Source organism: Notolabrus celidotus, chromosome 2, assembly GCF_009762535.1.
Source record: "Notolabrus celidotus isolate fNotCel1 chromosome 2, fNotCel1.pri, whole genome shotgun sequence".
In the NCBI taxonomy this organism is placed as follows: domain Eukaryota; kingdom Metazoa; phylum Chordata; class Actinopteri; order Labriformes; family Labridae; genus Notolabrus; species Notolabrus celidotus.
Window position 1 is genome coordinate 6,694,747 of NC_048273.1, and position 12,114 is coordinate 6,706,860.

At 42.1% G+C, this 12,114-nt stretch overlaps 2 protein-coding genes across 6 annotated transcripts in view; both read right to left on the minus strand.

Moving 5' to 3' along the window:
- Positions 1 to 488: 488 nt before the first annotated feature.
- On the minus strand, positions 489 to 6,732 carry cldn34a (claudin 34a). Of its 3 annotated transcripts, none has more exons than XM_034677626.1 (2): positions 6,627 to 6,732; positions 489 to 1,460 (listed from the first exon to the last, which is right to left on the minus strand). In XM_034677626.1, the coding sequence occupies exon 2, from the start codon at positions 1,395 to 1,397 to the stop codon at positions 651 to 653; it is 747 nt and encodes a 248-aa protein (XP_034533517.1). In that variant the 5' UTR covers positions 1,398 to 1,460; positions 6,627 to 6,732; the 3' UTR covers positions 489 to 650. The 3 variants fall into 3 exon arrangements, with proteins under 3 accessions (XP_034533517.1, XP_034533528.1, XP_034533537.1); XM_034677637.1 differs by having other exon boundaries at positions 489 to 1,457; positions 6,627 to 6,704; XM_034677646.1 differs by lacking the exon at positions 6,627 to 6,732 and adding an exon at positions 2,244 to 2,292 and having other exon boundaries at positions 489 to 1,457.
- A 121-nt stretch (positions 6,733 to 6,853) lies between these two features.
- Positions 6,854 to 12,114, minus strand: part of shroom2a (shroom family member 2a) — a 65,590-nt gene continuing 60,329 nt past the window's right edge. For 2 of the 3 annotated variants that reach the window (XM_034677583.1, XM_034677592.1), the window contains 3 exons: positions 11,017 to 11,182; positions 10,647 to 10,919; positions 6,854 to 8,209 (listed from right to left, as the gene is read on the minus strand). In XM_034677583.1, coding sequence (XP_034533474.1) covers positions 7,937 to 8,209; positions 10,647 to 10,919; positions 11,017 to 11,182 — 712 coding nt within the window. In that variant the 3' untranslated portion in view covers positions 6,854 to 7,936. Of the gene's footprint in view, positions 8,210 to 8,889; positions 8,938 to 10,646; positions 10,920 to 11,016; positions 11,183 to 12,114 lie in introns of those variants that run through there. The other variant, XM_034677601.1, reaches the window with a different exon arrangement.

A 12,114-nucleotide genomic window follows, 5' to 3' on the forward strand; every position in this document is an offset into this window, starting at 1 on the left:
CTCTTTCTTTCTTTCTTTCTTTCTTTCTTTCTTTCTTTCTTTCTTTCTTTCTTTCTTTTATCAATGGAGCTGTTTTCTGATAGATTCTCCAATAAAATGCATTTACTTAAATCAAGTAAAGTGTTTGTCTTAAATCAAGATTACCTGTCTTCTACAAATAAGATCTCAGCTTTAAAAATGTATGAAATGTAAAATAATAATAATAGTTTCTTCTAAATTAAAACTCAAAACAAGATCATTTCAAGATTGTTTGACTTAACAAGATATTTAAGATGTCTTAAAACAAGTCCCTCTATCTTTCTCAAATGTTACTTGTTAAGTAAATTTATCTTAAATCAAGAGGGAAAAGACATTTTGACTAAAAATGAGACAATTTCACTTGGTAAGATTTTGAGTTTTTGCAGTATTGATACAATGTCGGTTTGATAGAAAACATCCTGCCTTTTCAAGAAGTAGAAGTTTTTATTTTTTTAGATTATGACCCACAATTATTTACAGTTTCAACAACATGCTTCATGTCCCACCCTCTCAGCTTTATTAACACTGCAGGCCCAAAGTCTTCCATGCTGTCCAAGTCACTTTTCCATGAATAGAAGCGGTGATTGTTAAAGTGTAAACTCTTTCTTTCAGTTACTAATGTTTAGATTTCATCATGACATCTCCTCCCTGTGAAATGCAGGATTATCTCGGCCCTGTTTGTCTCCTTTTTGCCCCTCAGACCTGTGGGTCGTTTCTGTCCGGGTTCCATGAGTGCCCCTGTTGTTTGTGGGGGCCTCTGAGCTCAGGGTCTGCCAGGCGTAGCGGTAGCAGAGAAAAAGCAGCCCACTTAGAAGCATCATTATGGACCCCAAGATGCCCACTCCTATGGCCGTGCCAACCCGCTGCTCCACAGGAGCTGCAGGGAGGTATAACTCAGGGGGGAAGTCTATGGTGCTGTTGTTGAACACAGAGATCATGTTCAAAACCAGCGGTACCAAACACAGACCCCCTGTCAGCAAATACAGGGTCCCCGCCAGCAAGAAGAGCTGCTTCATGTTCCTCCGGTCCTCCAAAGAGAAATAAGCCTTCCTCATAGCCAGAGCGGCACAGATGTTCCCCGCGAAGCCGCTGATCACCGCCAGGACCATCAGAACCTGAGCCGCAAGGATCTCTGCGGGGATGAAGGAGTCTGAGATGCTGATGCTCTGACAGGTCTCAAATTCTGGAAGAGTATGAGTGAAGAAACACGCCTTCCAGATTCCCACCCACGCCACGCCCGAGGTGATGACAGACCTGTCGTCCACGGTCCACATACGCCAATCATTGAGGCCGGTGGTGGTCAGGATGAAGATCCAGGCCAGGACCCCAAAAATCAGGCCCAGGAACTGGCAGTGAGCCGTGTGAGACAAGTAAATCATCCTGCTGGTGTGACGCTGACACTCAGAGAGACTCTGACTCCTGCTTCACATCCATCACACCTGCTGAAACACACACACACACACACACACACACACACACACACACACACACACACACACACACACACACACAGACGGATGAGGATGTTTTCTTTGGGACTTCTTTCTCTTATTGAACAGGTGTCTGTCCTTTAAGGTTTAATCAGCAGGTGAAGAAAACTTGAACATGTAAGGGAGATATTTTCAGGAGGTCTACGATCTATGAGGGTTCAGGGTTAGTCTGGATTTCCCTCTGATTGGTCCCCCCACAGGCCCCGGCACAAAAACAATCACAACCGTTGAAGCACTAAATATGGACCGTGGTTGTTTAATCAGTGGTTATCGTCAGTGGTTAATCAGTAAATATTGAGCTTTGACAACAAGGCCTCTTTACAGCAGAGAAGTAATTAGTCACAGTAAACACTGAGCTTCATTAGTGAGTAATTATAAACTCTCTAACACAAAGTGTGCCTGAGGATTTTACAGAGGCCTCAGGGCCAGATTTGACTCTTTGGCACTTGCATGCTTTGCCCAGAATGTAACAATACGATACAATATGTTTCCTGGATTGTTGTTCTTCAAACATTTTGCCGCTTCCACATTAGTATCCACAATATATTACATACATACAAACAAGCATCAACAAACTGAGACACCCCCCAGCCTGGGTGAATATTGAACAAACATCAATACCAAACCGTGGATAAGGTGGACGAGCTAACCCAGCACCAGAGGGAATACTGGCAGAGTAGCATCATGCTAACAGAGCTAACACCGGACACGAACGCCACATTGGAAGGATTTCACCTGCTGTGGGCGGACAGGATACAGGAGAGCAAGACTGGACTATCTGGGGAAGAAGGCCAGCTCAGTCCTGGACCCTGTGGAGGTGGTGGCTGACAGGAGAATTATAGCCAAGCTGTCGTCTTTGATGGACTTTTCTTTCTATATATATTCTTGTTGAAATTCTTGTGCTGTACACCTTCTCGTTTGCTGCTGTAACTCCATGAATTTCCCTGTTGTAGGATGAATAAAGGAGTATCTTATCTTATCTTATCTTATCTTCCATTAAACCTGTATTTGTATTCTGCAAATCTAAAAAACTTTTGAAAACACTATTGATATTTGGTATAGGGCACACCAGCATGTTGGAGACACTCCTTCCATCTCCTGTTTATCCCCTATATGGGGAAATGCATGTTTCAAAGCAGGGAGAGCAGATGGAGGTTTTAAAATCTGGGCAGATAAAGGTGTACAGAAGGTAGAAGACCTTTATAAGGACGGCCACCTTCTTACATTGGATCAGTTATGTCAAACATATGACATTCCAAAGAAACATTTCTTTAAACATTTACAAGTAAAACATTCTATAATGTCAAAACACAAACATATTGTATCTCAACCGCTATTATCTTATCTGGAGAATCTTACACTTCAATATTTAGAGAGGAGAGGTCAAATTGATTTATTTCATACAGCTCTTGTATCACATGATAAGGAAACCACCACTGACAGGCTGTGGAGATCTGACCTCCAGGAGGATATACATGAGGCAGATTGGGAAGCAGCATGTTTAAAAGCTCAAAAACAATCAATTAACCCTCCTGTTATGTTCGTTATGTTCGTTTCTTAGGGACAGCAATAATGTTCCTGGGTCAACTTGACCCGGGGTATGTTTAATTATCCAAAAGTGTCCAAACCCCCAAAAAATCTCAATAAACACTTTTTAAATGTCATTATTAACTCAACCACTAACCATTTAAATCAGGGGTGTCCAAACTTTTTTCAAAGAGGGCCACATTTGATGTTGTCAGAATACCTCAGGGCCAGTGGCTCCTACTGAGACTTAGGAATCATAAAAGTTATACATGAAATATTTAATACAAATTATTTTAAATGTTTTCTCAATAAAACAGTAACTGGGAAGTACCATGTAAAGATTAGCAAACGTTATCTTCTTCTGGAGGAAAATGTTTTATTTTTGTTTTTTATATAATATTGTCTCATTATTTTCCTATGGCAGGATCACGATCTGGGTTTCATCACACTTCTATTTCATGTTGTTTTTAAGACTGTTCTGACCATCAGACAACAATTTAAGAACAAAATCATTATTTTCCTGAGTTCTGAACATTTTTTATGCACCAAATTTTGCCTTTTCCGTACAGTTTCATAATTTTGATCTTGTCTTGTGTCCTCTTTTGTGTCTTCTGAACTTTAAGTGTTCATGAAAAACATTTTCACATCATGATGAAAACATTAATTTGAAAACCTGTCAGCTTTAAGAGTTCTTGTGTGTCTTCTTTATTGCCGTCTTGAAGAATTCCCAGAGCTTTGGCTTTAGAGAGGTTGTCCATATGAAGCTTTTTGAGATGTTTCTGGATTGACTTTAGTTTTGGTTGTGCGCTTGAAAGAAACTGCAAATGTACAGATGATTCAGAATGTGATTAAGTTATGTGCTATAAATAACACAATTTAAGATGGAAGCTTGGGGCCATAAATAAATGGACCTCGGGCCGCAATTGGCCCCGGGCCGTACTTCAGACATCCCTGATTTACATCAATAATCAGTGCAATTGTGTTCTTTAATCTCACAGATCATGGTTCAATGAGGATAACTCACTCTGAAAATTCAGGTTAAAACTTTTTTTTTAATATACATTGAAAAGCGGTAAATATAAATCATTCTCAAACATGGATTTTAATGGGACAGTTTATAACTGAATACACTGAGTGGATCAGGGGGATGGGAAAGCGAGGTAGAACCATGTGACAGAGGACACTAGTCAGGTCCAGATCCGGCCAATGTGTTCCAATACTGTAAAAAGTATACTGTGTTTATCCTTGTTGGAATCATCTGGATTTAAAAGTGTACAGAGATGATCGTGAACAGGTGCAACATGCAGAGGCAGGTATTCCATGTGTAAACACTAAACTGCACATGGCTGTTCTCAGAGCTGACAGTGACGGGAGTGTTTGCAGTGAGAGAGTCACTTCATGCAGCAACATGAGTGTGACTGTGACAGCAGAGAAAACCATCTGCTGAAAACCACTGACTCTACAACCTTGGATAAAAAAACACATGCATCCTTTGAATTGTGATATTGATTATTCAGGATTTGGCAGCCTTGTATTTAATATGTGCAAGCTTTGCTCTATCGGGCTCCTACCTTGGCTGATATGGACGTCAAGGTGCAGACTGAGGTGTGTTACTGACATGGACATCTTATCATAAGATTTGTAATCATGTTATCCCTCTTTGTTTGCAGACAAAAGTCAGAAACTGCTTTACAGGGACATAACATACAGAAACATCTGAGATAACGTCTGAAAAACACTCCTCTGATTTTTTTGAATTAATGAGATAATTATTAAGTGAATGTTTTATGAAAAAACAAATCAGCACCATAGTTGAACCCCATGATTGTGCAATATTTTCATCAGTTGCCTAATTGTCTCTTAAGTCACAAAGTATCCAGACTAAAGACATTTTTGATGCATCATCATTTTACATGCATGAAGCAGCGATAATGACTCAACTGATCCTGGAGAACACTGAGACATCACGCTGATCAGAACAAACTGTACGTCTCAATTCTTCTGTTATGTTGTGGGTCAAATTGACCCCTTTTAAAGTCTATTTTAGGCAATATAAACCTTCCAAACTTCCAAACCAGCTAAATGCAGCATACAAATCTGGGCAGCATGTGACAAAAGAGGAGTCGTGTTAATTTATCAACCCCATGATTGTGCAATATTGTCATCAGTTGCCTAATCTTCTCTTAAGTCACAAAGTATCCAGACTAAAATCATTTCTGATGCATCATCATTTTACATGCAGGAAGCAGCGATAATGACTCAACTGATCCTGGAGAACACTGAGACATCAAGCTGATCAGAACAAACTGTACGTCTTAATTCTTCTGTTATGTTGCGGGTCAAATTGACCCCTTTTTAAAGTCTATTTTAGGCAATATAAGCCTTCCAAACTTCCAAACCAGCTAAATCTGCCATACAAATCTGGGCAGCATGTGACAGAAGAGGTGGCGTGTTAATTTATCAACATTACTCCATAAAAATAAAAAAAATCTAAATGTAAATTAAAATAAACAAAAATCCATGTCATGTAAAACTGTTGTATTTATATTTAGGGCTTTCCAAAGTACATTAAACAAGTTTTAACATTAATTTTAATGAAAAACGAGTGAGTTATCCTCATTGAACTTTGAACTGTGAAAATTAAAGAACACCAATGGACCAAATCTTGATTTAAATGGTTAGTAATGGAGTTAAAACATTAGATTAAAAAATGTGTATTGTTTTTTTTGGGGGGGTGGTTCTGACATTTTGGATATGCCAAGGGTCAAATTGACCCAGGACCATTATTGCTGTTCCAGAGAAACATACATAACAGAAGGGTTAATGTGTCTGCTAGAAACCAGCAACATCTATATTACCTAAAGACACAAGTATCAATATCTGGTGGAGTTGTAGTTTAATACACGTGGTGTTTATTCTTTTAATTTGTCTGTTTGTTTGTTGCTATTTTAACCTATGCTATTGATTTATCTATTTTAAAATATTAACCCATTGTTTTTGTTCTTTCATTGCTGTCATTTTCTTTGTTCTCTTCTCTAGTTATTTATTTTCCATTTTAAATGAGTATAAGAATTATTATTGTATTTTTCTACTTCTTTCTGTTCTTTAAGTTGATCCTCTGTATATAATGTGGAACAATTCCAATAAACAAATCTTTGAAAAAAGAAGGTGTGTTTGATTCCTTAAATTGATCTAAGATCTCTCACAGCTGTCTCTACTTTGAAAATTAAACTCAACACCTTTTTATCTCCTATCTTCTTCTTGATGTTTGAGTGCTGTGCAGTGTCTGAACCGAGTCACTTTAGAGATCTGTTCCAGGAGCCCTTTTGGCTCAGGGCAGAAGACTGCGTTCAGATTTGAAGGATATAAACATGCAGAATAAAAACATCACTTTACCTCTGCAAGATTTGGGATATTCATCAAATATCAGACATTAAAAGTTAGAAATAATCTCCATAAGGCAGCAGCAGTGCAGGCATCAGGCCGCTCGTTCTGCCTCAGGTATCATAGTTAATTATTACCTATTTAAAATTGCAGACACTGAAATAAAAGCCTTTTTGTCTCCTGTGTGTGTTGAATCATTTTACTCACCAAGTTCAACGTTTCACCCTCGAGGACTGAATCCTTCCACAGATGCCGTTTTCATCTGAGCCTGAGAGACAGTCCACATGTTGCTGTGAGACAAAGTCATACAATAACACCTGACAGTTAAAGATCTGCTCATGTCAAAGTCTTCAGCTCGCTCTCTATCAGCAGAGCGGAAGGTGTGGCGAGGTTAATGAATGACAGACCAGAAGGAAATCAATCAAACACTCCTGCGTGGTTCCAGCAGACTCTTTATTTGATATAAAGGAGCACAGCTGGTAAAGTGTTAGAGAGTCAGGCTGTAGCAGTGCATGAAGCGTGTGAAACTAATGTGCAGAACAAACATCCTCTAATTCAGTTAACCTTTATGAGACTGCTTTATCCAAACAGTCTGAAAACGTGGACCCAATCTGGTCAAAGTTGGCAACAATATATCTCCATACGTGGCTGCAAAATGGACCTGGACGTGATTCTAGTGACGAAATTTACAGCGGTGGTAGCTATGCATTCAACATCTGCACCGTGGATAACAAAACACAGTGAAGTTATAAGAAAATACAGAAAGACTCAGTCAGCGTATACGTGGCAGAGTTCTTGAATGAGACATGGACAGTGATGGCAGTGACTCCACAGGCACTTCAAACGTGGATCTCACTCCAGCTGAGGTGAAGTGCTGCTGGTTTCTTCTGTTTGGTGAAGTTGAACACAAGTGCTCTTTAAAAACGGCCGGCTCCTCCTCACAGGAACATTCACTAACTTCTCTTACTTCAGTGAGGACAGCGAGGGCACAAACATCTAGGTAAAAAAAGGCCACTATTTTATGTTTACATGGTAACCACATAGATCTGTGTTTATTGAAATAATGGGCCGGATTGTGACGCAGACAGTTTTCAGGGTGTGTGAGTATTCAAACATGATAAATACTCAGAGATGCTCACACGTCCGGTGGCTGCTGAAATCAGATGAAGATAAAATACTGTCCCCCTCCTTTGCAGATTCAAAAGGCTACAATAAATTACTAAAAAAAAAAAACAAGCACAAGTAAAAACAAAATCAAACATGGCGTGATAGACGTTAGATACAGGGGAAGTGTGATGCAAAGATAAGCAGCATCGTTCACAGGGGAGTCTCTTATGGACGCTTTAGATCCACGTGTTGTTATGGCAGAAGATGTGAAGAAGTGAAATGTCAGAACACGCAGCCGGCTGTTTGCCTCTGCAGATTCTCTGTCTCCCTCTGCTGGACGCTGCGCTCAACTGCAACTTGGAGCAACATCAAAGTCTTCTCACATCAGGGGTTCAACGCGGTCCCACTGTTCAGAAAGCCAGCCTCTGCTCTAAGGGCAGGCTGTCCGTCAGACACTTGAGCTGCTCCTCACCCAGCTTGATTTTGTCCTCCAGCTTGCGCTGCTCGATGATGAGCGCCGACTTCATCTTGACAAAGTGCTCGTAGTCTGTGAGGCAGTCCTCCTGCAGGTAGTTGCCCAGGATCTCGTAAACCACGCGCTCCCTACGGTCCAGGTTCTCCTTCAGCTCCTTGGCGTCTTCGTGCTGGCGGATCAGGAGCTTCCTCTTCTCCATCAACGTACGCTGGAGAGGAAAGAAAGGAGTTAAGGTTAGAAGATACATCAAGTTATCTTCTTCAGTTCAGTCCGGCTCTGACTTAAAGCTGGGGTTGGTAGTCAGATTTAGATACACCTTTTGTTATACTGGTTAAAATGATCTTTATGTCCTGCAATCAATACATAATGTGTTCTTAAAAAAGAGGGGAAAAAAGCTGCTATCTACAGCCGGAGTAAACCTGGGAAAACACCAACCAATCACCGTTTTTGGGGTCCAAAATTTTAAACCAATCAAATCCTGTCCTGCTGTTCTGCCCGCCTCCTGCGCGTACATTTCCCCGGCGTTCACTCCCCGTTCCCTGCCTCTGCTTCCCCTGACTCTACTGACTGCCCCTCTCGCTCGACCTCGGGCCTGTCCCCTCTGACCCGATGAGGTGCTTTGCTCAGGACTGTAGTCCGGATCAGAGTCTAAAAAGCTCTCACCACGGGGGCTCTGACAAGCAGAAGAATGAATGACATTTAGTAAGTCCTACAGAAAATGTAGATGTATCGTAGGGTCCGTCCAGACACTGTAGGGATGACGAGCCGATTGGTGAACACGTTGATCTTTAATAACCGGTCACTGTCGGCCGTGATCACGCCAACCAACAAAACAACAATCAATGTTTGAATGAATGAAGAACTTCTCCTCTTGTCTCTCCTCTCTCCCGCTCACACACTCTACACCTCTCCTGATGCCTTCACTGACTGTCAACACTGTAGGAATTCAGAACATCTACACTGAACACGTTTAACAAACAGTAGAGCTGTTACAGTATTATATATGTGTTATAACTTTTCTCCTGATATCGTGTCACCAGTACAACTGGATAATGCTAGCATGACAGTTGTGAGTACTAACAGCAGCCATGTTTGTTTGTGTTTTTAACTTTCACTATGATAATGTTTTGGTGAGGACCGGTTTTGAATCAGTCACCATCATATGGTCGTGAATCAGTGGCGCTCCTGCATGTGAGCGGGGGGGGGGGGGGCGTCGTTTTGGAGGAGTTTTTGAGGGGAGGGGGGGAGGGGTTCGACGGTTAGTCCTGATGAAATGCTACATTCAAATTCATGCTAGTTTTCCGAGACTACCAACCCTAGCTTTAAAGAGTCATAAAATTATATTTGACCTTTTATATAACTTCAGTTATTTCATAACTCAAGTCATATAAAGTAATTTCCAGGCTGTAAAATACTTTTATTCCTTGGTCAAGGATTATGTTTTCTATTGTGAGACTTTTATTCCATCCATCCATTATCTTGACCGCTTATCCCGTTAGGGGTCAAGGGGGGCTGGAGCCTATCCCAGCTGGCTTCGGGCGGAAGTTCAGGGTACAACCTGGACAGGTCGCCAACCTATCACAGGGCTACCACAGAGAGACAGACAACCATTCACATCCACACTCACACCTACAGGCAATTTAGAGTGATCAATCAACCTGGTGAACATGTTTTTGGACTGTGGGAGGAAGCCAGAGTACGCATGCACGGAGAGAACACGCAAACTCCACACAGAAAGGCACCTGCCCGGCTGGGGATTCAAACCTAGAACCTTCTAGCTGTGAGGCAACAGCGCTACCCTTTGCACCACCGTGCAGCCCTGAGATTTTCATTGTTCTGGTTAATGTTCGTCAACACCTCCAGGAGGTTTCTTTGTACTCCTGTCTCTCATCATCAGGGTCAGAGTCTGCTTTGTTTACGTCTGCAGCCACATGAGATCACATGAGCTCAAACTAGATTAAATGTCACACGTGATAATCTTGAAAACATCTGCTCTGACAGATCCTATCATGTGTGCATGTTTGAGATTAAAGAGAAGAATATCTGGGAACTTTCTCCGTATTTGAAACAGCTGTTGGATATTTTTCACTTCTGTAATCGAAGTCGAGCCTTAAACTTGTCCTAAGTATGGGAATTTTCTAAACTGGAAGCTTTTTGGAAAATGGTTGCCTGCACTCGAAGTGAAATCACAGGTATTCAGGTACCCTGTGTAGCAAAACTTTGTATCTTAGGGATATACCCAGATTGCTTTCCTGTTAACTCTGAGTGTAAGACTCTGATTAACTTTGGCCTCCTGCAGGCCAGGAGGATGGTTGCTCTATCTGGGAGAGAGACAGAAGTATCCTGTGCACAATCTTGGATTAGAGAGATGGCAATGTGTGTTACACGTTACAAGGATTTGAAGAGGTGTGGGCACCCTTAATGGACTTTCTCAGGCAACAATAGACTTTATCTGTAAGGCTATTTTATTTTATTTTTCTTAATTGAATTGTATTATTATTTTGTGTGTATGCAGTGAGGGCTGCTTGTATTTTATTTTGCAACTGGTGTGTTATGTGGTGATGTTTTCTGTATGTTCTTATTGAAAATCAATAAAAGATACTGTTAAAAAAAACAAAAAAACTTGTCTGTTTGTGTTTCCTCACCCTCTCCTCAGCCGTGGCGTCCTCCTCCAGACTGTTGAGGGCGTTCTCCACTCTGGCCAGACGCCCCGACAGAGACAGCAGCAGGCTCACCACCTTGTCCAGGTCTCCCACGAACATCCTGAACTTGTCCAGCTCGTTTGGTTTGCACACCTGCTGCACCTGAGCCTCCACCTCCTCCCCCAGAGCGTTGTTGTCCAGGACGTCCTCCTGAACACTCTCCCTCGCCTCCCGCAGCACCTGCAGCTTCTTGCTCAGGCTGTCGATCAGCTCTTGCTGCAGAGGGGAACGAAGACACCAAACAGCTGTAACGTCGCACCTTCACAGTCACACATGAACACAACCAGGCTCAGTGAGTGTTACAGTACTGTACCTTCTTGTTGGCCAGGTCGATATCCAGCTCGTCCTCAGAGTCTTCCTCCTCCTCCTCCTGCATGTCCTTCATCTTGATGAGAAGTTCAGCTTTGGGAGCAGAGGTGCTGTAATATGTAGAGCTGGTCACCATGGCATTAGCTGCAGCCATACTGTCCTCTTTTTCTCTGAAACGCAGGAAACAAACGGATGTTCTCACATTTCCGAACCAAGGAAGAACAGCTTACGTCTCAAAAACATAACTGAAGGTATTTTAAGGATCTCCAGGAACCCTGTACTGACTATCTTCCTGACTCACATTACAGAAGTGATGTTTGTGTTGCATCTCGTGTCAAACGTCTCTCTGTGTTTTCACTCTGAACAGGTTCTGTTAGCTGTATCAATATTTTCTTTCTGCTCCAGGGCGGCTTATAAAACTACATACAATATAAACAGACTTCGAAGCTCTGTGGGAATTCTTCTCTTTACTCTTTGGTGACATCTTTTTAATCAAACTGAATCAGGCTGCCTGCTTCACATGTATTTTGGGGCTCCTGAATACACCTGTGATCACATCTCATGATTAACATGCACCTCGTCTGGAGTGGGTAAAAACACCTTGATGACATGTAGGGATGCACCGATCCTACTTCTTAGGTCCCGATATCGATACCTGGGCTTTTGTATCTGCCGATACAAATACTAGCCGATCCGTCGAAACATAAGTGCTGCACATGTTGCAAGTTTCTGGCGGGTTTGTTAGCAAAAGAAGCGTGACATGCAGCTAAACCGCAGAGCCTCATAGTTATCTTCCGTCATGCTCCACCGGGCAAAAATGCACAGACCTGCCGGCGCTGATAACGTAGGAGACGCACATGGCTGCTGTTGATGGACAAACTGCAAGCCATCCTGGATAACCCCTCTCACCCTCTCCCATGATGAGCTGTGGCTGATGGGGAGCTTATTCAGTCAACACATCATTCCACCACGGTGCAAGACTGAACGCTTCAGGCGCTCCTTTATGCCCACCGCCATCAGACTGTTAAACATTAATGGAGACATCAGACTGCACCACGCTGACCACTGACAACACCCCCCCCCCCCCAAACAGATCCATACC

What these genes read in the sequence shown, in the direction of transcription:
- cldn34a (XM_034677626.1), bottom strand. Translation starts at nt 1,397, where the DNA reads ATGATTTACTTGTCTCACACGGCTCACTGCCAGTTCCTGGGCCTGATT.